This window comes from Selaginella moellendorffii, unplaced genomic scaffold (genome assembly GCF_000143415.4).
Source record: "Selaginella moellendorffii unplaced genomic scaffold, v1.0 SELMOscaffold_88, whole genome shotgun sequence".
Taxonomy (NCBI): Eukaryota; Viridiplantae; Streptophyta; class Lycopodiopsida; order Selaginellales; family Selaginellaceae; genus Selaginella; species Selaginella moellendorffii.
In genome coordinates this window covers 122,406-147,495 of record NW_003314349.1, presented here as the reverse complement: position 1 = coordinate 147,495, position 25,090 = coordinate 122,406, and the positions used below count along the sequence as shown (strand labels likewise).

General features: G+C 47.4%; 6 protein-coding genes, 1 non-coding gene and 1 pseudogene across 8 annotated transcripts; 6 read left to right on the top strand and 2 right to left on the bottom strand.

Annotated features, from left to right (window-relative positions):
- Positions 1 to 236: 236 nt before the first annotated feature.
- On the bottom strand, positions 237 to 3,424 carry LOC9637554 (pathogenesis-related protein 5). Of its 2 annotated transcripts, none has more exons than XM_002988320.2 (4): positions 2,804 to 3,416; positions 1,794 to 2,087; positions 1,301 to 1,724; positions 237 to 589 (listed from the first exon to the last, which is right to left on the bottom strand). In XM_002988320.2, the coding sequence occupies exons 1-4, from the start codon at positions 2,847 to 2,849 to the stop codon at positions 364 to 366; spliced, it is 990 nt and encodes a 329-aa protein (XP_002988366.2). In that variant the 5' UTR covers positions 2,850 to 3,416; the 3' UTR covers positions 237 to 363. The 2 variants fall into 2 exon arrangements, with proteins under 2 accessions (XP_002988366.2, XP_024518015.1); XM_024662247.1 differs by lacking the exon at positions 237 to 589 and adding an exon at positions 650 to 821 and having other exon boundaries at positions 2,804 to 3,424.
- A 185-nt stretch (positions 3,425 to 3,609) lies between these two features.
- On the top strand, positions 3,610 to 6,470 carry LOC9636860 (putative multidrug resistance protein). The gene is made up of 8 exons (XM_024662189.1): positions 3,610 to 3,984; positions 4,076 to 4,255; positions 4,326 to 4,783; positions 4,840 to 5,069; positions 5,120 to 5,187; positions 5,270 to 5,431; positions 5,480 to 6,289; positions 6,378 to 6,470. The coding sequence occupies exons 1-8, from the start codon at positions 3,622 to 3,624 to the stop codon at positions 6,468 to 6,470; spliced, it is 2,364 nt and encodes a 787-aa protein (XP_024517957.1). The 5' UTR covers positions 3,610 to 3,621.
- LOC112341696 (putative multidrug resistance protein) lies at positions 5,809 to 7,920 on the top strand. Its single transcript, XM_024662290.1, has 3 exons — positions 5,809 to 6,322; positions 6,378 to 7,413; positions 7,472 to 7,920. The coding sequence occupies exons 2-3, from the start codon at positions 6,521 to 6,523 to the stop codon at positions 7,845 to 7,847; spliced, it is 1,269 nt and encodes a 422-aa protein (XP_024518058.1). The 5' UTR covers positions 5,809 to 6,322; positions 6,378 to 6,520; the 3' UTR covers positions 7,848 to 7,920.
- A 2,071-nt stretch (positions 7,921 to 9,991) lies between these two features.
- Positions 9,992 to 12,072, bottom strand: LOC9637553. The gene is made up of 4 exons (XM_002988319.2): positions 11,545 to 12,072; positions 11,237 to 11,488; positions 11,026 to 11,178; positions 9,992 to 10,973 (listed from the first exon to the last, which is right to left on the bottom strand). Exons 1-4 carry the CDS (start codon positions 12,070 to 12,072, stop codon positions 10,248 to 10,250), a joined length of 1,659 nt encoding a protein of 552 aa, XP_002988365.1. The 3' UTR covers positions 9,992 to 10,247.
- Positions 12,073 to 13,594: 1,522 nt separating this feature from the next.
- LOC112341699 lies at positions 13,595 to 13,787 on the top strand. The gene has a single exon (XR_002990646.1). It is a non-coding gene; the product is annotated as a U2 spliceosomal RNA (small nuclear RNA).
- Positions 13,788 to 18,683: 4,896 nt separating this feature from the next.
- Positions 18,684 to 20,648, top strand: LOC112341654 (glutathione hydrolase 3-like). Its single transcript, XM_024662188.1, has 6 exons — positions 18,684 to 19,147; positions 19,204 to 19,360; positions 19,412 to 19,483; positions 19,537 to 19,809; positions 19,864 to 20,062; positions 20,133 to 20,648. Exons 5-6 carry the CDS (start codon positions 20,030 to 20,032, stop codon positions 20,646 to 20,648), a joined length of 549 nt encoding a protein of 182 aa, XP_024517956.1. The 5' UTR covers positions 18,684 to 19,147; positions 19,204 to 19,360; positions 19,412 to 19,483; positions 19,537 to 19,809; positions 19,864 to 20,029.
- Positions 20,649 to 20,670: 22 nt separating this feature from the next.
- Positions 20,671 to 21,768, top strand: LOC9637550 (calcium-dependent protein kinase 33). Its single transcript, XM_024662187.1, has one exon. It carries the CDS (start codon positions 20,671 to 20,673, stop codon positions 21,766 to 21,768), a length of 1,098 nt encoding a protein of 365 aa, XP_024517955.1.
- A 965-nt stretch (positions 21,769 to 22,733) lies between these two features.
- LOC9636859 lies at positions 22,734 to 24,649 on the top strand (annotated as a pseudogene).
- Positions 24,650 to 25,090: the final 441 nt, after the last annotated feature.

The following is a 25,090-nucleotide window of genomic DNA, read 5'->3' as shown; positions in this document are numbered from 1 at the left end:
GCAGCGACAATAGCAAATTCGTGCGTATATAATCCTACTTCTATGCTTTGGTTTTCGCTTATCGTGGTTTGTTCTTGCCAGAGAGTTCTCGAGGCTTTTTCGATCATCGTTGGAATCACGCAGCTCGGGTTCACCGTTTTGATGCACTACGTCGACGAAGTTCCAGTTGCGCCGCCGGTGGTTGCGAAGCTAGCAGCGAGTCAAGAAGCACCAGAAGTTGTCCAAATAGCCACGGAAACTGTTTGAGATCTCTTTTCTTTATTGTTCTTTAGTTTTTTATTGTGTTTTGGAACCCCTGTTTGGAACTCTCTCTATGGACCGATGAAACAATCAATCGATCGATCAGTGTTTTCTTTGATGATCCTAAGAAATGCTTTTGAATAGAACTACGCCTAGCGTGAGGCCCAGTGGCCACCACAAAGACTGGATCCGTGACGGCGCGCTGGATGGAGCGATTATCCGAAAGTTGGTTCCTACCGTGGGCGATGATCCTCCGACTGGGAAGTTGTCGCCACCATCGGTGGATGGTACTGCTGGAGCTGGAACTGCTTGAGCTTCGGGAAATTGGACTCCATTGTTATCATCGGATCTGTAAGGGAAACCAAAGCGTTAGCATAGAGAAGTGGCATCGAGACTAAGATCGAGCGAAGAACTCTCAAACTCCAAGTCAAGTGGATGGTGGTCGCGAAATTGTATTGTACAGACAATTTACGTGATGGAGGTGCCTTCACGCAGTTAAAAAAAAGAAGGCCAACGCAGTTACGAATATGTACGCGGGAGAAAACTTGGCAAAGTTGCCGGAAGAGTTGGAAGATTTGGAACTAGAAACGAAAAAAAAAACCGTGAAAATTCTCAAAAAATGGACAATGACCACAATCACATAGAATCTCAAACAGGATTGAAACTGACGTGGAAAAACAACATACAAATATACGAAGAAACTAAAAAACAAAAGAAAAGAGAAAGCAAACACTCAGTACTGACTGCTGAGAAGATGCTCTTCTGAGAAAAAGGAATCGCTTATCCTATAGGTGGCGGTGGGCAAGATAGGGACAAGCAATGGTGGTGGACAATTGACCCAAGAAAACAAAAACGAGAAAAACGAACTGAAAATCACTCTCTAGAAGTGTGATGGATGGATGGATGGATGGATTGAAAGAAACCAGAGATCAATCGACCCAAAAGAAAAGAGAAAGAAAAAACGAGAAAAAAACCAACCCAAGATCATGAAAAACTTTGCTCAAAGATGGAACTCTCCACGGATGGATTGAACGAAAGAAGAAAAGAGAGAGATACTCACAGGTCGGTCGCGGTGGGACAAAACACGATAGTGTAGCGCCCTCCCATGCACGTAAAAGTGGAGCTGAGATCATCGTAAGCGTAGCTATAAGCATTCGGGCACGACTGCTTGAAAGCTTTCGAGTAATCGGTGGGCTTGCACGTCGTTGGCAGCGCGTTCTCTCCAGTGCAGCAGTACTGCGGCTCCTTGAAAGCGTCGCAGGCGCTGCGGCATCCCACCACGTTACCGGTGCCCGTCACCTGGAGTGCCGCCGGGCAGTTCCGGTTGAGATCCCCCGTGCAGCCGGCGGCACCGCAGCTCTTGGTATCGGTCGCGTTGCGCCCCTGGCCGCCGCCGTCTGGCGATACCGCCATGGGCAGATTGTAGCCATCCACCAGCGACACGTCGTAGAAATCCTTGTTGGCATAGCCGCTGAGCGTAAACTCTGCACACACGGCGACGTCGGTTAGTACCGCGCGGTGTAGCGGTTAGTACCGCGCGGCACGGTTCTTACCTACGAGCGTCGCGGGCGGCTTGCCGCCGACGGTGCACTGCTCCCGCCCGTCACAGTCGCCCATGGCGCAGGTGAAGGTGCCGTCGGTGCCGCGGCTGCATCCCGTGCGGCCCCAGAACCGCCCCCCCCAATTGGAAGGCGTGGTGACGGTCATGGTCTGGCCGGTGGAGAGCATGGTGTTGTCCAAGGTGAGCGGTTGGATGCCCGCGTTGGAGACGACGCCGAGCCATATCGTGACGGCACAGTTGTTCTGGATGGTGAAGGTACCGTCGGATACCGCCAGCCGGACCGCCCCTGTCGCCATCGTTTGGCATTGCCACCGTTAGAGACACCATTTGTAAGGAAGAGAGAAAGGAAGTATAGGAAACGTCTCTCTTGTGACTCTCTTTGGTCTTCGCGGCTATGGCGTGGTGGCATGGCACAGAGAGAGAGGGAGAGAGAGAGACAGAGAGAGAGAGCTTTAATTCCTTTTGCTTTGCTTTGGCTTGGAGTCGCGATCGTGGGCGATCGCTGGCGATGGAGACAAGGAGGAGCTACAGTGGAGCGAATGAAATGTCGCAACGCTCGCGCTAGCAACAGTCTCTGTCGCTGGCGGAGCTTGGATCTTAGCGAATTGATCAGCAGAGGCACTGGAATTTTGGGGATGGATGGATGGATCGAAGAAACGGATCACGGCACTAGCACCGACAAACTGGAGGAAGAACTTGAGAGTGGCTGCTCGAGAGAGTTTGCGACACTTAGCGAGCGTCGCGAGATCACGGCTCTAACACTGGCCAAAGATCAAAGCTTCCCGTTTGATCTCTCGTGACGTGATCGATTTGTCAACAAGCGCTTGGATGGAGTGGAGGAAAGAAAAAAAAAATCACATTTTTTTTGGCTTCCTTCTTTCCTTTCTCTGTGAAGAGTGTAGGTGAGTGAGAGGGGTGTGACGGCATGAAACACGAACGCGAAGAACAATGCAAGACCAGCAAAGGAGAAGAAGGAAAAATCCGAGAGAGAAGGGAGCTTACCCAGAAGCAAGGAGATGATTTGTAGAAGCACCACCATCGCCATCATCGAGACTCCAATCCAATCCTCTCTCGGGAGCTCCCAATGTCGGTCCTTTTGAAGGGAAACTCTAGAGCCTTGGCTTGCAAGCCCGAAGATCCTGGATGCCTCCCACCCACAAAGGATAAATAGCTTAGAACTGGGAATCGATGCGAATCCTTGCTCCAGCAATCGAATGGGTCCCTTTTGCGAGCCGCGATACTGCTGCGAGTGCGCTAGATTGCTTGCGACGAGGACAAAGGCGAGATTCTTCCCAGAAGAAAATCAAAAGCGAGAAGACGAAGAAGAGGAAGAGCAAAAAAGAAATGTGGGCAGCCGCGCAGATCTATCCAAGTGACTCGCTCGCCCCGCCACTAAAGCCCCCTGTGGATGGAATCTAAAATCTAGAATCCAGGGAAAGAGCTCGCTACTTCTAAGAGCTCTCTCCTTTTCTTTCCCTCTTTCACTAGTTCTTATTTAGGTGTTTATATGTGAGTTATCGATCGCTACTCCCTCTCCAAGCTAAGTAGCAGTAAAAAAGCTTCGCGATTGGAGAGAAAAAACGAAGAAGTGGAAAAAAAAGAGAAGAATTTGACCATTGTCGGTTCATGCAGTAGTTACACGCTAGTTATACTGAGAGACACGGTGATGACGTGGTGCTCAGGTCCGCGGCTCGACTCCCCTGCCTAAACAGTGTTCTGGGCTGGAATCGAACACCCGATCTGATAGCGATGGTTTTTTAAAAGTTAGGGTTTATAGCGTAAATGGCGCCATTTTGGCTTAGGGTTTGCAAGAGAGGGCGATGGGGCCGGAGCGGTCGGTGTCCTACATTTCGCTGTTCCGGTTCGCGGATGCCAAAGATTTTGTGCTGATTGCGGCTGGCACGCTCGGCGCCGTCGTCAATGGCCTCACTTTCCCTGCGATGCTCATCATTCGCGGCCACATGATCGACAACTTTGGTACTTTGCCACAGGACGGCGCGATGAGCACGAAGATCTCCCAGGTGCGCGGTTTTCTCCCTGTTCTAAGTAGTGCGCTCGCTTTTTCTCCTTTGACTCCACCGGTTTTGGTGACTGGATCTTGGATTGTGGATTGGTTGTTTTGCTGCAGGACGCTCTTCTTTTTGTTTATATCGCCATTGTTGCGTGGATCGCATCATACATTGGTAAGTATCTTATCCATAGACTAAAGAAAAAAGGAATAGAAGAACAACTTAGTGGGCTTGCTTAAATGTGTTTTTATCTCGTGTGGTTAAGACAGAAGTAAGCTGCTGGATGTTTACTGGCGAGAGGCAAGCGTCGAGGCTGAGAGCACTGTATCTCAGATCTGTGCTCCGCCAGAACGTTTCTTTTCTTGACAACGAGCTTTCAGCAACTTACATTGTCAACTGCGTATCGGACGATACGCTCCTGGTGCAAGAGGCAATTAGCGAGAAGGTAACGTTGTCTTTCATATATTGTTTGTGTCGCTTTCGGATATTGATGTTTGCTGAGAAGGTGTATATAGACTGGCAACTTCATCCGGAACGTTGTCCAGTTTGTGGGAGGATATTTGGTTGGATTTACGCAGTCTTGGAAGCTGGCAATCGCTATACTGCCTTTCACGCCGCTGCTCATTCTGCCAGGGGTGTTTTACGGGAGCGCCATCTTGAAGTTTGAGAATGAGAAGCAGGCCACGTACAGTAAAGCAGGGAACATCGCGGAGCAAACGATCGCGTGCATTCGTACTGTGTACTCACTTGTCGCGGAGACCAAGTCCCTTCGAGCTTATTCTCTTGCACTCGAGAAAACCGTTGCATCTGGTTTAAAGCAGGGACTTGTCAAGGGGCTGGTACTCGGTTCCAACGGTATCAGCTTCGTTTTATGGGCCTTCATGGCTTGGTTTGGAAGTGTGCTTGTCATGCACGGCGAAGCTAATGGTGCTGAGATTATCACTACCGGTTTGGCTCTGCTTAACGGAGGAAGGTACTTCTTCTCTTTTACGTTTGGAACAAATGAGAACTTTGGTTTTTGTGATGCAGAGCTCTTGGTTTTGCCATGTCCAATCTTGGCGTTTTTGTTGAAGGACGCATGGCGGCGTGGAGAATGTTTCACATCATTAGGCGGATTCCACCTATCGACGTCGATAAATCTGACGGGAAAACAATGCAATCTGTTCAAGGGCACATCAGGCTGGAGGAAGTGGTATACGGCTATCAGACGAGAGCTGACACACCCGTTCTTACCAGTTTCACACTGGACATACCCGCTGGTAACTCTGACTCTTGAGGTTTTGCGTTCTCTCATGAGCGTCAAATGCAGGTAAAACCACCGCTTTAGTTGGCAGAAGTGGCTCCGTGAAAATCTACTGTTATTTCTCTGCTGGAACGGTTTTACGATCCTTCAGCTGGTAGAATTCTTTTTGATGGAGTAGACATTAAGGAGCTTGACCTCAATTGGTATCGGCACCAGATTGGTCTTGTGAGCCAAGAGCCCGCGTTGTTTGCGACAACAATAAGGGAAAACATATTATACGGAAAGGAAGATGCCAGCGATGACGAGGTCTACAGAGCTGCTCACGCAGCAAATGCACATAGTTTTATTGTTAGGCTTCTCGAAGGCTACGACACTCTGGTAAGCTGTCAGTTTTGAGATCACAAACTGTTCTCATCTCCTACACAGGTTGGCGAACAAGGACTAAAAATGTCCGGAGGTGAAAAGCAAAGAATTGCCTTAGCCAGGGCGATAATAAAGGAACCACGTATCCTTCTGCTGGATGAGCCTACCAGTGCTTTAGACATGAAGTCAGAAACAGCAGTTCTGGCTGCTTTAGAGAAGGCAAGGCTTGGACGCACGACGCTTATAGTCGCGCACAGGATTTCTACGATCCGGAACGCAGATGCAGTTGCTGTTTTAGAGTCGGGAAGGATAGTAGAGACTGGAAGACACGAAGAGTTAATGGCAGTGGGGAAGGCGTACAGGGCTCTTGTTTCTTTGGAAACGCCTCACAGTGCTCTGCTAGGCGGAGAAGATGCGGTGCATGCAAGTCCTGAGAATGCACAGTCATCACATTCAGCACCAGTTACCGCAGCCCAGAATGATCAAGATTCAGTTCTTTATCGCTCAAGGCGGATCAGGCAATGGTCCTTCCAGCTTTTGAGTTTAGCAACACCGGAATGGAAGCAGGGAGTGTTGGGACTCGCCGGTGCTCTTGGTTTTGGCGTTGTGCATCCAATGTACGCCTTTTTGCTGGGATGCATGGTTTCCGTATACTACCTGAACGATCACGAAGAGATGCGGAAACGGATCAACCTCTACTGCGTCATCTTTCCTGCGATGATGGCTGCGTCCTTTCTCGTGAACCTCGAGCAGCACTGTAACCTGGCAGCTGTTGGCGAGCATTTGTCAAAGAGGCTGCGTGAGGCGATGCTGGCGGCGATCCTGAAGTTCGACGTTGGATGGTTCGACAGGGATGAAAACAGCAGCAGTGCAGTTTGTACACGCTTGTCCTACGACGCAAACGTGGTAAGTCTTCGTGTTTTCCGTGGATATGTAACTAAGGAATCTCTTATCTACACAGGGTGGCATGTCATATCGCCGTTTTTGTGCTTACAGATTCGAGCTCTTATCACCGACCGTATCTCACTCCTCGTTCAGACGGGTAGCGCAGTAATTGTGAGTTTCACCATCGGACTGGTTCTTAACTGGAGGCTGGGAATACTCATGATCGGGACTCAACCTCTGTTCGTCTTCTGCTACTACATCAAACTGGTATGTCTGAAAGGCTTTACGCACAAGTCTGCAAAGGCACACACCGAGGCAAGCCAGTTAGCTTGCGAAGCGATAAGTCAGCACAGGACAATCACAGCTTTTTGTTCTCAAGGCAGAGTTCTGGCAATGCTCCAATCCAGGCTAGATGCGTCGGTTACAGATCTGAAGAAGCGGTCTCATACTGCTGGATTGGGCCTGGGAGTGGCACACTTCGTTTTGTACGCATCATGGGGCCTTCAGTTCTGGTATGCGGGCGTGCTTGTCAGCAAGAGAAAGATCAGCTATCAGGACGTCTTCAAGATATTTTTCGTGTTCCTGAGCACGGGACGTGTGGTGGCAGAGGCACTTGGCCTGACGCCCGACCTCGCCAAAGGTGCTGCCAGCATTGATTCGGTATTTGGGATCCTTTGTCAGGAGGGAAAGATAAATGCGAACGATCCAGAAGCTACTCCTCCGGGGAAAGTTGCGGGAGAGATCGACGCATGCAACGTGTTCTTCGCTTATCCAACAAGGCCGGACGTTGTAGTTCTGAGAGGCTTGAATCTACACGTTCCAGGTGGTACTTCTATGGCACTGGTTGGTCACAGTGGCTCGGGGAAATCCACAGTCGTCGCGCTCATCGAGAGGTTCTACGACCCTCTAAGCGGCGTGGTGAAAATCGATGGGAAGGACATCAAAGAGCTTGAACTTTACTCGCTGAGGAGACAGATCGGTCTGGTGAGCCAGGAGCCATGCTTGTTTTCGGCAACCATACATGAAAACATCGCTTATGGACGTGAAAGCGAATGCACCGAAGCGGAAGTAATCCAAGCCAGTCGCATTGCTAATGCACACAATTTCATCAGGTTGGCAGAAGCTTTTTCCTTTCTTGTTTGTGAGTCACTAAGATTGCTTTGGTTGCAGTACACTCCCTGAGGGGTATAAGACACATTCTGGCCGGAAGGGAATCCGTCTCTCTGGCGGTCAGAAGCAGCGAATTGCAATAGCTCGAGCGGTCTTGAAGAGCCCACAGATTTTACTGCTGGACGAAGCCACCAGTGCTTTGGATCTAGAGTCGGAGCACCTCGTTCAGGATGCGCTGAAGACAATGGCCGGAAGAACGACGCTCGTGATCGCTCACAGGCTCTCTACGGTGAGGAACTGCGATTGCATCTCGGTAATGCACAGTGGAGCTGTGGTTGAGCAGGGAACACATGAGGAACTAATGTCGATGTCTGGTACGTATTTTTCTCTAGTTCGTTTGCAAGAAGCTGGCTGCAGTGGCACAAAGTGCTCCTAAGTTTACAGCTTTTCTGGTTATTTTCTTGTCGAAGTCAGAGGCATAGACAATGTATAAATGTAAAACTTTTGTATGTAATGTTGCAAACAAAGAGCTAAAACTTTACCATGCAAATTATGAAAAAAAATTAAAAAATTATTTATTGTACTTTGGTTTTTAAAGATTTTATATTGTTATAAAACTTTTGATGAACACTTTCCAACTATATTTTATAATATCATATAATAATATGTTTATTTTTATCAGCTTACATTCTTTCAATTTTTCTTCTTAATTCTATTATATGTCCTTTCAACTCTTTTACACTGATCTTGGTGATATTTAGTTAATAAATTTTATTATTAATTTAAATAAATTTATTAATTATATTGTGCTAAATATATAAAATAAATATTTTTAATATTATATCCTTTTACAAATATTATTAATCTATAAAAGATAATTGCTATAAACCCATTAAAGCTAAATATTTTATGTTTATTCTATTTTTCTATCTTATCAACTGCCAAGTAAAATTTTAGTTTTTTTTAAGATATCATTCCAATAAAGTTTTTTACAAAGTATTACCCTCAGCAATGCTCAATCCCAAAACTTGATCCAAGGAAAAATGACATTCAAGTGAAATTAAATAAATTTAGTTCAAATATTTAGCTGGTTTTTATTATATCTATATTAATAAATTAATTAAGAAGTTCAAAAGCATGTTATAAATAAAGTCTTTATAATTGATAAATTTATTATAGACATTGCTTAGTTATATCAATTTTAACTCATAAAATTTAAAATATCTCTAAAAACCTCACTTTATATGTATAAATTTTATTATATTATATTTATATTTTAGTTTTATTTAAAATATATATTTAATATAATTATATTAAATTATAAATTTGTAAATATATTCATTAAACAATAGCAAACTCTTTTCATTTTAGTAGTGCTATAGATGAATTCAAGGTCCAAGATTTCCAAGCTCAAACTATTTTTTTGGACATGTATGTCCGAATATATAAATTAAATAGGTTGGATGTAAGACTTTTTAAATCAAAATTCATTTCATTTTTTAATTTTACTCACTTTTTAATATTTTGGATTAAAATGTATATAACACTCTTTGATTAGTAAATTAAGATTTTTAAAAACTAAATTGATTATTTTTATTTATAATTTTTCAAATTGTTCAAAATAAAAAGAATGATAAAAAATACTTAAACATAACAAAAAACTTAGTAGTGATAATTAAATCTTATATATTAAATTGAAACTTACTGATTGCAAAAATTAAAATAATTAATAAATAAATCTAAATCCTCATTAAACTTATGCAAATGATCTCAATTTTGTATTTAGCTTTGAGTATATTATTTATTGAGATAAAGATGCAACTCAAATAATGATTTATACCGCATATAAATAATAAAAAAGTCATTATGGACAAAACTGACCATAGAAAATATAATTAATTTATATTACTCAAAATAAAACTAAATAAAGTTATTATTTTCTAAAAAAACATTCCTAACATAGGTTTTGGTGTTAAAAGTTTTTATATTAATATATAAATTATTTTTTATATCTATATCATATAACTAAAATATAAAGTACAAATTTTTGTTCCTAATATTAATAAGTATTTAGTGTAATTTATAAGAAAAATAAAAAATTAATGTAAATACTTTACTTTAAGTAGAATAACAAAAAAAACTCAAAGGTAAGTGAAAAGCAACCATAAAATCATCTCATTCAATATAATCCTTAATGGTGACTTTTAAAAACTTCTCATCACTATAAGCTCTTTTGGATCAGCAACTATAATCTTCACCCTAAGAGCTGCAACATATGTCACCGAGTCCACCTCGTTACTTCCTCGTTCTTCTTTCAACCGTCTTGAGCACAGCCTCACTTTCACCACAGGAATCACAAACGATGCAGTCCAGGAGACCGGGTTGCCAGATCCTTTCAAAGACTTGAAGACCACGCTCCGGCTCTTCGCATAAGAATTGCCAGCATGGTGTGTCCAAAAACCTCACTGGTATTTCTTTGAGCTGTGGGAATCCTCGGTGTGTCCTCTATTGCTCCTCCTCAGTAAAACAAGAGTGCTACAAGGAGAGTGACACAATCATTTGCGAATACACCTTCTCATCTTCACCACTTTCAGTGTATTCCTCTCTTCGGGAATCTCCCTTCGATGCATCTCCTTTGCTCGCGAGACTAGAAAAGAGATTTAAAAACCAAAGTCGCCGTGCTGGGTTCGCCACCTTCGTCAAGTATGAATTGATAGAGAGCTGATTCTTCGTCTCCATTCTCATGACATGAGATGATACTACGCGTGGCAAGAGCTTTGAAAGAAGACGAACTTAAAACGATCGGCCAACGCGGTCTCGAAAGCCTTGATCTTCTTCAAGACGAGGACGACGCATTCTTGAAGACGCTGATGGTTCCATCGACGCCAGCGGCGTAGACGTGCTTGCTGTTGGTGTTCCACTTGACCGCCGTGCAAGGCCCCGCCGGAGGGAGAGGCCGTAGCGGCGAGAGCATGGTGGTCATCCCCTGCGGCCCGCAAAACTCGAGGCAGTAGAGGCTCTGCCGCGTCGTGAAGGCGATCAAGCTCGGCGACGACGACGCCGACGCCATGTTGAGCACCGGCTTCCCGTCCGGAATGACGCTGGCGAAAGCTCGGTTGGTCGAGCGCAAGTCCCAGAAGTGGATGGAGCCGTCGGTGCCGGAGCTGCAAAGGGTGGTGGCGTCGAGCACTGCAAGGCCGGTTACTTGCTTCTGGTGTCCACACTGGCGGGAGGGAAGCGTGGGCTTGCTTCTCAGGTCCCAGAGCTTGATCGATCCATCGCAGGCACCGGTGATGATGCTGCAGCAAAACGCGCTGGGATGCATGCACGAGATGGCGGTGTCGTGAGCTCTCCACGAAGCTCTTGGAGCGACGATGGCCTCCACTGTCGACGCGGCGGCCAGCTCGTAGACCAGGACATCTCCCCCGAGACCAACAGCTAGAGCTGTCTTGAGAGGTCCTTTGAAAGGCTGGAGGGACGAGACGTGAACCATTCTCGAGGACCCGGCGTAGATCTGCTTGAGGAACTCGGGAGAAGTTCTCTCCGGGATTTGGATCGTTCCCTGCGAGCACCACGACGTGATTCTGGAAGGAGGACACAAGCACGGAAATTACCAGAGGCTCGAATAAGTTCTTCGTCTGGAGGCTGTGGAGAGCAACCCGAAAGGGCCTTCCCGGCCGAGGAGAGCCCACGGACATGATCACCTTGACACCCATGTCGACGTCCATGGCATCCACGACGGTGGCAGTGTTTTGCGAATGCATCAGCTGGCAAGAACGAGATCATAAAGAGTTTGCAAACGTCGAGCTTCTGAAGTGTGGCTACCTCGAGAGGGTGGCCGACTGGCTTTCGAGAGCACACCCAGAGATTGAGAAGGTTGTGTGACGCTGAGAAGAGCCAGCCTTTCTGCTCCCAGTCCCCCGAGAAGGCCTCGAGCACCGGACAGTAGAGAAGCGCCGAGATGGCCGAGTTATTGTGCTCGGACGATGGAGTCGCGAGGCATCCTTTCCAGGGACTCATCTCCACGGACAGCCTGCGAAGCTTGCAAGCTCCAAAGCAAGAGCCTTCCAGCTTGGGCTGCCATGGAAGATCATAGCAGAACTTAGCGAGAACCAAGAGGGAAGTTTGCTTACCTCATTCTCTTGGAGACCACCGCCAACTTGAGGAGCTTCCAGCACTGGAGATACCGCATTTTGATTCTCCTTCTCGGGATCTTTGAGCCGGCCCAGCCCGGCGAAGGCTTCCTCGAGAGACTGGCCGAATCCTCGGCTTGCCACTGCAAGAGGGGGCGATGGCGATGGAGCGTCGGTAGCACTGTTGGTGGTGGTGGTGAAGAACAAAGATGAAGAAGCTGATGGAGGAGGCGGTGGTGGAGGGATGGGTTGCAAGGCGGGGGCGATGGAGAGATTGGGTTCCAAGTTCTGGCGCTGGATCGCCAAGCGCTGCTTGAGGGCGGCGGCGGATGGCGTGACAACATTCACAGTGAGCGTGGGCTTGTGGCATTTAGCGCCGAGCGACCATAGCCTGGCGAGCTCCACGGGGCTGTCGTCGCCAAGCTTGCTTACCACGGACTGGAGGATGGAGGCGACTCGCTGGAGCTCCACATTGCCGAGATCCACAACCGCCTTTCTCTTCTCCTCGCTTATATGAACCAAGCCCATTATAAAACAGCCCTAATAACTTTAATAGTATTACTCTAGCAAATGTTTAATGACAGCTCTCAACTGTATTTGTTTCTCTGGGAAGCATGATTCCAGCAAGCTAGAAAGTAATCTTTCATTTAAATGTGTCAATCTTATGCTTCTTGAGGAACTATATAAACATTGTATCTTACTATATCGTCTATTATAACCAGCCTTGTTCTTGTGCAGAGTGGCAAATTTTGCTTGTGGAAGTGCTGCGCCTATCTCGTGCTGGTGTTTAGAAGCCTCGGAGTTTTTTTGCATTGGCTTTTTGGTGAAGGAGCTAGAATCTCCCATCTGCGGCACTGATGGCATGCGAAAGCTAAAGGGATGCTGAAACCTGCCAGAGGATCCGCACAGAGATAGGAATAGTAAAAATATTATACATCTCTGTCGCAAAACTCCAAAGTCCTGCTCCTGGAAAGAGGTATGGAAATGCCGTGTTCGTGAGAGAAGAGAATTCTGCATTGAGCATTTTCGATCAAGCTCATTCTCAAGGATTTTTTACCACAGATCTGGTACCAAATGCAAGAGCAAGAATCCTTGGGGGAGGAAGCTCTGTAAACGGTGGCTTCATGACTCGTGCACCAAAGTCCGAGATCGACCGGATCGTGGGCTTGGATGACTACGCTCAAGTGAATGCATCTTATGAGTGGGATAGCGTCACTGCCTCGGACTGGACCCTTTCCAGAATGCGCTGCTTCAAGCTGGAACATCGTCCGCGTCATACCAGGTGGAGCTTAGAGCTTTTCGTCATTCTTCAAGCAACGTTTATGTTGCAGTATGAAGGCGCTGTTAAAGAAGGTGCAAGGGGCCCAAGCATCTGGGACGTTTATGCTCACACTCCCGGAAAAGTAATGGATGGAACAACTGGAGATGTTGCAGTGGATCAGTATCATCGTTATAAGGTTCTGCGTCAGACTGAAGATCTGAAGGTCGCGTGTTCGTTCCACGTTCACCGCATTTTTCATTTCAGATGTCTTGTTTCGCCAGGAGGAAGATCGAAGTTACAGCAGTACGAATCCAGCTCTAGAAAAGTAGTTTCTTCTTCTAAACTGCTTCCGCACCGAGTTTACGTGATGAAGAAATATAAAAAGAAAGTGAATTTAAAAACCTACAAAGCTTTGAGCTTTAGAAAGAAAATCAAAGACAAATATTCTAGAGCACGAAAGAAGCTGGAACACAAGATCAATAGAAAAGCTTTGGCAATTGCTTACCAAAGCACCACCTATTGCAAGAACTTATTAGAAAGTAAAACAAAAAATAGAGACTTAGCGTTCCAGGAAAAAGCTCATTTACTAATCATAAACCTATATAAACAGCATAAAACAAGAATTTTTTATGACGATGAAAATAAGATGGCAACCACCTGTACCCTAATTTTTGACACGTCGGCGCTCAACGTGGGCGACACGTAAGCGTGCGCCCTATCCCACATGCGAAGGCGCAGAATCGTGCCAGGGCTTGAGTATATAAAGAGAGGGCTAGGCATGGTAAGCTCATACCTTTCTCGGCCTTTTGGCTAAGATCAAGTGTAGTATCTGTTCTTATCAGTTTAATAGCTGATATGGGACCACGTGTCCCAACGCTATTAACCTAATTTTTTGTGGGAGGAGGGCCACCGGTAGCTTGCTACCCGGCTCTCCACGTGTCGCTTTGGCCTTACACTACCGCCTTAGCCTGGCACAACCCAACCCCCCCAAATTTTAAACCCAAGAAGCAGGAGTATTATTTTAGTCTTTTTATTTTATAACGCTTACGTCAACGACATCGGTTCTCTTGAATAAAAGTAAGAAAGATGCACAGAACATTTTAGGGTTTAAGAGAGCTGTGGATTTCCAGGGGCCAGCAGGGTCTGGTCAAGTCGGTTTGCCAGCAAGCGCCATATGGTCTCGGAGAGGACGCTCCTCGAGGCGAGCATTCCAGATAAGATCTCCTGCCCCAAGCTTCTGGGGCTGGATCCCAGAGCTCTGGAGCTCGACGTGAAGCTCTACAAGCTGCTGCCCCACGAGGCTGGAGGACACTTCAAAAGTTCCACATGGACACGGAGAAGGAAGCTGGGATGTTTGCAACAATGATCGTCCATCTCCCCACAGAGGAGCTCTCGCGGCCACACCGGAGGAGCTCTCGCGGTCCGCCAGGGGCTGGAGTGCTCCAGCTTTGATTTCTCGCAAGGCAGCACTTCTTGACGGTCTTCTTTTGAGACACCAGCACGAGGGCGTTACTGGCGGATCCTGGTTTTCAGCCTGGACGTGGAGTTCATAGTGCTGCCTCGAGTGAAAGAGCTTCTCCGGGAATGGGTCGAGAAAGGCGGGGGCGGTGTGGTGCAGAGAGCAAACGCGCCCAGAAGATCAAACGCACCCCTGATGCAACTCGCCAAGGTAAGCATCGACCTTTCTTCAGAGAAGCGAGCTTGACGAGCCGGGAGTCGATCTCCACAGCCTCCCCTTTCACTGCACAGCAGCCGCAAGCCTTGATCGCAGCTAGAAAAGTTCTTGGTCGTGGCCCTTGAGCCAGGCTAGTCTTGGCGGGATCGCCAAGTGCTTCCTCTTGTACTCCTCACGGTTTACAAAGTATGCATATGAATACAAGGGATAGATCGTAGCTATCATCATCTCCCTCTTGAGTCCTCAGCCTCGCCGCATGCTATTGCCAAAGCCACAAAGACTTAGAAATGGAAAAAACTAGAGTAGAGATATGGCTCACTCCAGCATTTTCCCTCGTCGACACGTCGACACGGCGACGCGCAGGGAGTTTTCGACTCCATGCAACATCACAACGTCAGCTCGTGGACGTCCATGATCTTTGGCTGCGTCGACAACGGCCAAGACGAGCTCGCTCTGGAGCGCTTCCGGCGCATGGTGCGAGAGATCCAGCCATTTGATGCGTGTCGTGGATTCTCTCTCTCGCGTCCACGGATCGAGTCCAAGTCGGAACATCATTTAGGGTTTCAAGTCCCAATGGATTCTCGTGAATACCATTCCCTGGGAACGACCCCACTGATGTGCTTCAGAGATGTTATAGAGCTCCTGGAGTTGCGTTTGTCAAGGCGCATGCAATTGATGGCCATGAGGTATTGCAAGCACTACAGCATGACATTGCAAGACTTGGTGTTGCGCCTTGTAGATTCCACAGAGTTCGGTTCCACAACGATGAAGTAGCTTTGATTATGTGGCTTGATTATGTGGTTGTCGAGGACAAAAAGAACGCGACCGATGAAGTGGAGGAAGTCGAAGACCTCCACGAGGCTGTAAGAGCAGTGATTATATCACAGCAAAGAGCCGAGCTGGAGCACAACGACGAGGATTATGGATCAAAGGTCATCAGCCTCATACAGGATCATCAAGAGAGCCTATACTTGGTCATGAAGACTCTGCCTGAACATCTTTCAACGCAGTGGGTATCTGCACTGGCCACAGTCGCGGAAGCAGAAATCCTTTTGGCGGCCGGTGATACAGACATATTGAGCACAGCGAAACTGAGGGACAAACTTGCCAAGTACAGCAGATGGGACATGAGATTTGGCAACCAAGGAGAGCAAGTTTTCCACAGCTTGTTCCTCACACCGGTCTTGTTGGATGGTGCTCCAAGGGAAGTGGAAGCAGGACCTTCATCGCACCAGCTGCTTTCTCCCGGAGCCTCTACAAGTCGAGTGCACACTTTGGAGCCTCCGTTCAGGAGATCACAAATCAGGCGGCTGCTGGATGATGGAGCGTCTCCACTCAAGGAGAGGCTGGCGATTCTGGAGGATTTGGGGTTTTCCTATAGTTTCACATATGAATTCCGGGATGTGTTTGAGGTTGGCAAGGTTTTTGTCCAGAAACAGCTCAGCGCACTCGAGAAGATCTACGAGCAATACAAGACAAAGACTAGCTAGGTATATTTTGTTAAATTATTTCAAGTGTGTTAGCTCCACTCACGCACGTTTGCATATCAACAGGATCTTTCAAGTAGTTAAAGGTGACTTGAGATTATCATCAGCATTCAGAGTTAAATATCGGATCTCTGGGTTAGCAACCTTCTGCTTGACCACAACGGTTGGACTGTGCTGTGTACCACTTAACGATTCGAAGTGCGTTCCAGATGGATCAAGTACCACACTCTGGATGAGTGAAACTTCAACTGGGGATGGTGAGAGGATGTAGACTCTGGTGGTCAACAATGTTTTTTCCAACCTTGGGTGAATCTACGACCACTTCGATGTTCTTAGCTTGAAGGTGTTCTCTGGGACCAATTCCACTTAGCATCAGCACGCATGACTTCTTTCTCATTTGTATGAATTCAAAGGATAAAATATAATGTGTTTTAACCTAACAAACTACTTTAAGACCCTTAAGGCTAAACCATGGTTTATCTCACAAATCAGATAGGATTGTGGCTGCTCCAAATCGAAGGAATCCTTTACTGAAGCCCAGGAAAGGTGGTCTGGCAACCATGTATCACTACCATGGTAGCTGTAGAGTGGGAAAGGTGGTGGAACTTACAAAGTTCTTGGGGTCGAAAAACTCTGAGTGCTTGGCAGCGTGTTTGATTTCTCTCCAGCAGTCCACTTCGATTAAGCAGTCTTAAATTTCATTATGATTTACTTGATTATACTTACTGAATATGCATCAACACAGTTTGCTTATTTGATTTATTCTGATTTGAAGTCTGCTCTTCAATACATTATGTTTGATATATATAATTGTCTCGGCTTAGCAGTAACAGTGGTTAGTATATGGCGCCAAGAGCAAGGATCTAGCGCGGGGCAAGAGGATCCACGCGGCGGCGGTGGAATGCGGCCTCGATTCTGACCTGTTTCGTGGGATCTAGCATGGTGAGCATGTACTCCAGGTGTGGCAGTGTCGCTAGATCGCGAAAGTGTGGAAACATCGCCGACGCACAAAGAGTTTTCGACTCCATGCAAGATCACAACGTCATCTCGTGGACGTCCATGATCTTTGGCTGCGTCGACAACAGCCAAGACGAGCTCGCTCTGGAGCTCTTCCGGCGCATGATGGAAGAGAAGCGGTGGGACTTTCGTGGCGGCTCTCAAGGCGTGCGGGAACTTCGCGGCGCTGGAAACCGGCCAAGAGATCCACGAGCAAATCCGGGACGCTGGACTGGAAAGAGAGGCCTCCATCGCCGCGACGCTGGTCGAGTTCTATGGAAGGTGTGGAAGCATGGATGAAGCTCTCGAGGCATTCCAGCTAAGCTCGCAGGAGGATATGGTGGGCTGGACAGACTTGGTCGCAGGATATAGCAGGCAGGGAGACACTCCACGAGTTCTGGAGCTCTTCCAGGCGCTGCTAGACAAAGGCCTTCGTCCAAACGTGATGATCTTCTCCTTGCTTCTCTCGGCTTGCAGCCACGCCGGCTTGGTCGATCTTGGCAAGCGTTACTTCGAAGAGATGAGCTCAAAGTTTGGGCTGGCTCCCGGGATCCATCGCTACCACTGGGTGGTGGATCTTCTCAGCAGAAGTAACAGGCTCGAGGAAGCGGTGGCTATGGTGGCGAGGATGCCATTTGAGGCGACGCTGGTAACTTGGACGACCGTGCTCGCAGGGTGCCACAAATGGAAGAACTCTATGGTGGGGAGATTGTGAAGAGAAGAAGAGCGGAAGCTACGATGGTGGATGACTCAAAAGCCCTCAGGGCCTCGTGCCTCTACGCCTGGCACTCACCTCTGGCCAGTCTCCGTGGGGTCTCACACGCCCTAGCGCCTTGTTCACGGCCTCTGATCGCAGTCTCTCCTCTCTCAGCGCCTCTGCCAGCGCCTCTGTGCCTTGCACCACTCTCTCAGCGCCTCAGGGCCGCTCTCTCGCACCAGCACCTCACTCAGCGCTCCGGTGCCTCAAGCCAGCCCTAGCGCCTTGCTCAGCGCCCTAGTGCAGTCTCTGCTCGGTGCCTCCTCTCAGCGCCTCTGCCAGCGCCTTCGGCTGCTCTCCAGCGCCTCACTCAGCACTCCAATACCACTCGGTGCCTCAAGCCAGCCCTCTCTCAGCACCTCTGCCAGCGCCTCTGGGCCAGTCTCTTGGTGCTCAATGCAGCATAGTGCCAAATCTTGGCACCTCTCAGCCACGTCCGGTGGCTCATCGTCATCCTCGCTAGCCTCCTCCTCGGCCAGCGCCATCGTCCCTGGATCTGAAGCCCTCAGGGCTCTGATACCATGAAGAGAAGAAGAGCGGAAGCTACGATGGTGGATGACTCAAAAGATAATCGTATATATCATAGCTATATATACATGATGAAAAGACACACCTCTAGCCTACACCTGGATCAGTGAAGTGGCACTCCTGCCACCTAGGATCATGTCATAGGGAGCGTATACCTCAACAGATTGGCGTTTCAGCGTTTGATTGCTCTGGACAGGAGATTAGACTTGGCCTACGCTCTTATGGCGAACATCTATGGAAGTCTCGGGCTGTGGAAGGAGAGGCAAGAGATCCGAGATGTATGAACGTTTTTTAGATAGTTGTAATTGCAAAGAATCGCGCGAAAGTAGTGTTGTTTCAGCTATATTGCTAGGAGGATTTGCGAAAACTCCCAAGAATTACAGTCAATGAAGATCAAACTTTCTAGTCAGCAAGTCAACTTAGGGTGTTGTGCGATCTCGCCAAGCACAGACAAGAGAATGCCGGCGTAGCGTGGCTGATTGGAGTCCCGGACGATCGCTTCCTCGATCCGCTGCCTGCGCTACAAGGATGGCGATCCAGATTTACGCCGCTGAGGAAGGTAGGGCTCCAGGCAAAGAGATTTCGGGGTTCCGAGCATTTGGCGAGGTGAATTGCGGATCCTTCTTCCCGGAGGGCTGGAAGTGATTGGAGCATTGCTGGTTGGATCGGATGCTGCAAAGGCGTGTGCTGTGGCCAGGAAAAGCCTCTGGTCTCATCGAACGATATTGTTGCTGCTACTCGATCCAGCTCCAGCGATGGCATTACGTTCTTCTCTCAGGCTCTACAACCGATCGAGCAATCTTCCTTTTCCACGAAAGAGTTTTGGGAATCCACAGCGCTTCTTCATTGTCAAGTCGAGCTTGGCCTTTCGATCTACACATCTTCCGGAACTTCCTCAGGTAGTTCGTCTAGACTTTTTTTTTTCTCTTCTACTTTTCTAACTGTGTGACATTAGATCTTAAGAAGCAGCTGGATGGGAAGATTAGAGAAGTTTCACGAGCTCAAGCACTGTATGTATTGTGGAAGGATCATCGAGAAGATTTCTCGGTCGCTCTCAAGCTAACGAAGAGCTACAATCTGTGTTCCCAGATCCAGCTCTTTTCGACTCTTTGGTAAGCTCTCAAACACAAGTTTGTAAGAACTCTGATGAGTTTGCTTTCCAGATAGCACATCCTCTGGTTGGTTGAGCAAGCAGACTGATCAAGTGATTGCCTCCGTGGTTCATTACACTCCTTGTAAGTGGTGCCGGTTTGTTTATCCGCTTCTCATTTTCCTTACATAGCTGCAGAAGGAACCTTGCTACACACAGCCACGGTTTCCCTGGACGTGCTATGCTTAGTTTCCAGGAACTCCGCCTTGCACAAAGCGATGAACACAATCACTCGTGCTCTGACGATTCAACTGGAAATCCATTGGTAAAGCTTTGTCGGCAAGGAATACCAGTCTTCAGGTATGACTCGTGAGTAGAGTAGAGAGCTGCGCCCATATCATTTCAAAGTTCCCGCTAGCGTGCATCCTGTAACAGCCATTTTCGATAAGAACCAGCTTGAACGCGACTCTGGTGAGCTTTTATTACTTGCCTGACTCACTGTCAAAGTGTGTGTTGTTATTGTAGTTGACCTCCGGAGAGCATCGCATTCTCGGCTCGGCTTGCCACTAGATCGTCCACTTTTCCGCGTTGCCAATGCATTAACTATCAGAGGACCACAGTTCATCTCCAACCGGTTTGGCTGTTTGCGAGGTTCTTGCTCCTGCAACTCGCCTCCGCCATCGCCTATGACATGCGCGAGATCGCCCCAGCCGCGGCATCCAAGGTACTTGGTTTTTTCTATCTTTCATTACATTACATTCCATCCACGGAGAACTCCTCTCGTTTTTTTCCAGGACATGTACGCAAAGAAGCCATCCTCTAACGTCGATGCTGTTTCGTCCGCTGGAGTTCCTGGCGAGCTCGCTGGACTCCACCTCGCGTGGCAACACTTTGGAAGGCTGCCCTGGAAATCGCTCTTGGAGCCGGCCATCAAGCTAGCCCGGGATGGATTCGTGGTAACACCTTACCTGGAATTTGAAATTGCTCAGAGTCTCAAGGGGATTCTAGCTCACAGAACGCTTCGAAAGTTCCTCTCGCGGAATGGGAAGCTGGCGAAAGCTGGTGATGTTCTTCGCAACGAGGAGCTGGCCAGGACGCTGGAGCTGATTGCCAACGAAGGGCCGGGTGGGCCGAAGGGCCGGCTGTTCTTGGAATGCCTCCTCCATCTTGGGGAGGGGCTACGCTGGCACTGGTATCTTTTCTTTTCTTGCTTGTTTTCTCTTTTACTGTCTAGAAATATTTTTCCTCAGAATAACGCAGAAATATATTTGCCTTTACTACGGAATCCTTTTGTTAGGGTATATTGTTAAGAGAGGACAGAGAGCAGCGAGAATGGGGAGTGATATAGAGAACTTTTATACTCTGGAGGAAGAGCTCGGTCGTGGTGGCCAAGCAATCGTATACAAGATGAAGCGCAAGGTAGATGGCAAGTTTTTCGCATGTAAAACAATTCGAGTGAGTGATTACGCAATTGAAGACTCGATCACCGATGACACGCTCCCAGATGGAGGCCTACGAGAAGAAGCTGAGGCAGAGATTGAGGCACTGGTGCATCTCTCAAAGATGCATAGTCCGAGTGGTGGAGCAATGGTACCTGAGCTTGTGGAGGTTTTTAGGGATGAGGATTACTATCATCTTGTCATGGAGCTATGTCAGTGTTCACTAAGAGATGTACTACTTAGAAAAAAGAGGCTTAGTGAGCACGAAGCTGCAATTGTGATCAAGCAAGTGGCCAAGGCAGTCCACAAGATGCACAGGAGGGGTGTCACTCACAGGGACATCAAGCCTGGGAACATCCTTCTTGGGTTTGGGGAAAGCTTATTTGGGAATGTAAAGTTGGCAGACTTTGGAACATCGTCAAGGTTTTCAAAGAAGGGGTCACCACCAGGTATGATCATGAGGGGGATGGTTGGGACAGAGAGGTATAGAGCTCCTGAGATGTCATCTCCTGGCTGTGTTTATGACGAGAGGGTTGATGTGTGGAGCATGGGGATTGTTCTTTATGAGATGTTGTCTGGAAAGTGTGCATTTCCAGGGCTGGCATCGCAGGAAATTGAGAAAAGATTAGGATGTTTAGAGGATTTGCCAATAAGCTCTCTCGATTGGATAGGTATAAACAACGAAGCTAAAAAACTCATTCTGCATTTGCTCAACATCGACCCTGAGAAGAGGCTGTCTTTGCAAAAAGTGAAGAAGCATCCTTGGGTGGTGAGGAATTTGTCAAGTCCACAACACGAATTGACAATGGAAAAGCTCCAGGATCAAACAAAGGCAGGGAAAATGAGTTTGAAGTTGGTTTTCCAGCAGTCAGAGCCCGGGAAATGGTGTGTGAAAAGAAAGCGGGAAGAAGAACACTTGAAAACTATAATGATCGAGCCAAAAAAGATTCGACTGCGATGTATAAATGGAGCATGGCAAACTGTCCACTGAAACATCACTCACACATAATTTTGTAACCAAACTGTACAAACATACAATTTGGATAGAGAGTAGAGAAGTAGGGCTTTCATCAAAGATGAAGCTTCTTTGTGTTGTATAATCAGATGAATAGCCAGAATACATTGATGTATCACTAATCTCTTCCATGACTGCTACTGCCATGAGCAAAGTAGTTTTATTTAATCAGCATAAGTAAACAAAAAATAGGGGGAAAAACGAAGGCTTTGAAACGGTTATTGTTCAGTGGCCAATCAACTGACATTCCAACTGAAGCTGCAGAAAGCTGAGCAGCAGCAGCACCACCACCAAAATCTCCAAAGTCACCCCCAAAATCTCTCCTCCCACCACCAAACTCAAACTCAAAATCACCACCACAGCCACCACCAGCAGTTGAGCACCACCTCCGCCTGCACAGCTTGCCAAAACCTACAGTGGCGCTGCACGCCCGAGTGCCTGTTCGCGCCATACTTCCTGCCGGACCAGCCTGAGCGCTTTGCCAACGTTCACAACGTCTTTGGCGTCTCCAACGTGAGGAAGATGCTCAACGAGCTCCTCGTCTACTTCCATGAGGATTGCATCAACACTTTGGCGTACGAGGTGGACATGCGAGTGAAAGATCCAATCTATGGCTGCGTCAGTGTCATCTCCGTGCTCCAGAAAAGGGCGGCAAGAACACAAAACCATAAGTACCTCGCATTGGCGACTCCATGCTCGAGCTCAATGTTGTCTCCTGGAACGCGATGATATCGGCTTATGCAAAGCTTTCGTACCTGGAAGACGCCAACGATAAAATGGCCAGACCAAATAAAACATGTTACTAATTTGGAACGACCAAGAACACTAAAAAATTCTCTAGAGAAACGAACAAGCATTCAGCTCTGATTCAAGCTATCTAAAGTATCACTGGAGCTCTCAAAGCCAGGGAAATTTCTCAAGAATCGAACTGCAGACCCTGTATGTCCCGTGATTCGAACTTGAGACCTTATAAGTCCCGGGATTCGAACTTGAAAGGCTTTGAGAAAATTTTGTACCTTGCATGTGACGAGCAATGGACGAGGCGCTCCTTGGCGAGCGAGGAATCCAAGCTCGCGCGAGCCGATCACTCATGGATTCCAAGCGACCGAGGATTTTCACTGTTCTTGGCGTGCTTCCTCGCTGGTAAGAATCGTGCTCCTGAAATATCTGTCTGGAATGTGGTCGCAGCTGTTTCTACCATCGCGATCGTGGTTCTTGGAGTCAAGATCATCGATGCGAGGGAGTCTCTGGCGCCATCGCCAATACGATCGCTAGCGAGCGCCGCTGGCGGCCAGATCTGCGAGGCGGACAAAGGCGTCGTGCTGCTCGATCGTCGGAAGGGATGCGCTTGCGCGGGGCGGATCTGGCTTTAAATCTTCGTTTGTAAGCACTTGGATTAAATTTTTCCAGGAAAGCGACTTTTGGATGTTCATCTCGGTCTTGTGAGTTCTTCATTTGTATTGTTCTTTGTTAGCTCACATCGGTTATTCATAGTTTCTGGTGGAGAAGTGAGTGTTATTGACCGCTCGTACGAGTACTGTCACTACCTTCAGGATTGAATGGACGACAATGTAAAAAAACAAAATCTGCTTTTTTTTTTTTTGCAACTCCCGGGACTTTGGATTGCTTGCTTTCCAGGGCTGGGTTGTGCATCTCGATCCTTGCAGACTATAATGTTGTTGGTTTAGGCTGCAGCATTACACTTTTATGAAAGAACCTTCTCACAGGTGTAATCATCAATGGTCAGCAACTAATGCTTTCTTTGCTGTTTACTTTGCAGGGAGATCCAGGCAACACTTGTAGAAATAGGAGACAAGGACCCTTCTTTTGTTGGATCTAAAGAATGGATTGGAGCGATCGAGTTAAGCTTTGTACTTGGGGTACGTGTTCACAAAGCATGGCTCCCTTTTTGTTGTTTTCTTAATCTCTCATTGATTTGTTTGTTTCTGTGCAGGTGACTTCGAAGATACTAAGCGTCCGTTCTGGAGCAGATTTACCAGAAAAATCCCGGGAGCTTGCGGCACATTTTGACACGCAAGGCACTTCAGTTGTGATCAGCATAGAATATGATCTTTTCTCTCTATAATCAAGGAAGTTAAACACAGGGGGTGGAGTCCTGGCATATACATTACTTGGCGTGGATTACAACGAACTTACTGGCGAGAGCACTTTTCTTATTCTGGATCCTCACTATACGAGCGGAGAGGACCTCAAGAGCATCCGGAGTGGAGGCTGGTGTGGCTAGAAGAAGGCCGTGAGCAACTGGTACATCTCTGGACCCGTGCTCAGAGGCTTTGGTCGAGGCTTCAAAGTCCTCGGAATTCCCACTGGTACGTAAAACTTCTTGCAACACGGGCTTGATCATTTGTTTCCTTCTGTGCAGCGAATCTCCCGACTGGAGCATTCTCCAAGCAACTAGCAGAGCAAGTTTGTGGGATTTATCTAGGCTGGGCGAGGCTTTCGGACAAGGGAGTGTTTAAGATGGTGATGAGCGTCAGCTGGAATCCATATTTCGACAATGCAGAAAAAACAGTGGTAAATGCAAGTTTTACATTTGCTAGGAAGAAAGCTCAGTTGCTCCTACTATTGCTCCTCCTACAGAAGCCCTCGTTATTGCACGAATTCCCAGAAGATTTCTAGGGAGAGGAGCTCCGGCTCGTTGTTGTCAGCTACATTCGGCCAGAGGTAAACAATCCTTATCCATTTCTTTTGAGAAACAATGGTTGTATTTGTCCAGGCCAATTTCTCGTTGCTAGAGGATCTGATTAACAAGATCCACGAAGATGGACACATTGCCAAGGCAGCTCTTGACATGCCACCTTACTCAGCTTTCCAGGAGGACAAATTCTTGCAATAGTAAGTTCCAATCATAAATAAATAACAGTTCCTTTCGCGAATTTGGGCCAGAAATCAAACACTTTCTCACGTGTTTTTTACTGCTCTTTAAGATCCAAGCATTTAAAGCTTTAGCAAAATAAAGATGTTTCAACAAATCACGGATAGAACCAAACAATTCTGGAAAGAAATCTAAAGCCATCATTGTAGAGCTTCTAAAGCTCGAAAAGTCAACAGCAGTCACTACATAGTCCATATTAGTCAAAAAATCTCATTGACTAACAGCTCCAAGGACCACTTAACCTAGAATCTACAGCAACTTCTCGCGAGCACAGGTGTTCTTATGTTTTCATGTGAGTCTCATGGAAAATGCGTCACAATTTCTCAAAGATGTACTACAATATGGTTTTCACTACTTCTCTTTTCCTTGGTGTCACTGCTAGTCTGAGAACGAGGTTGCGGT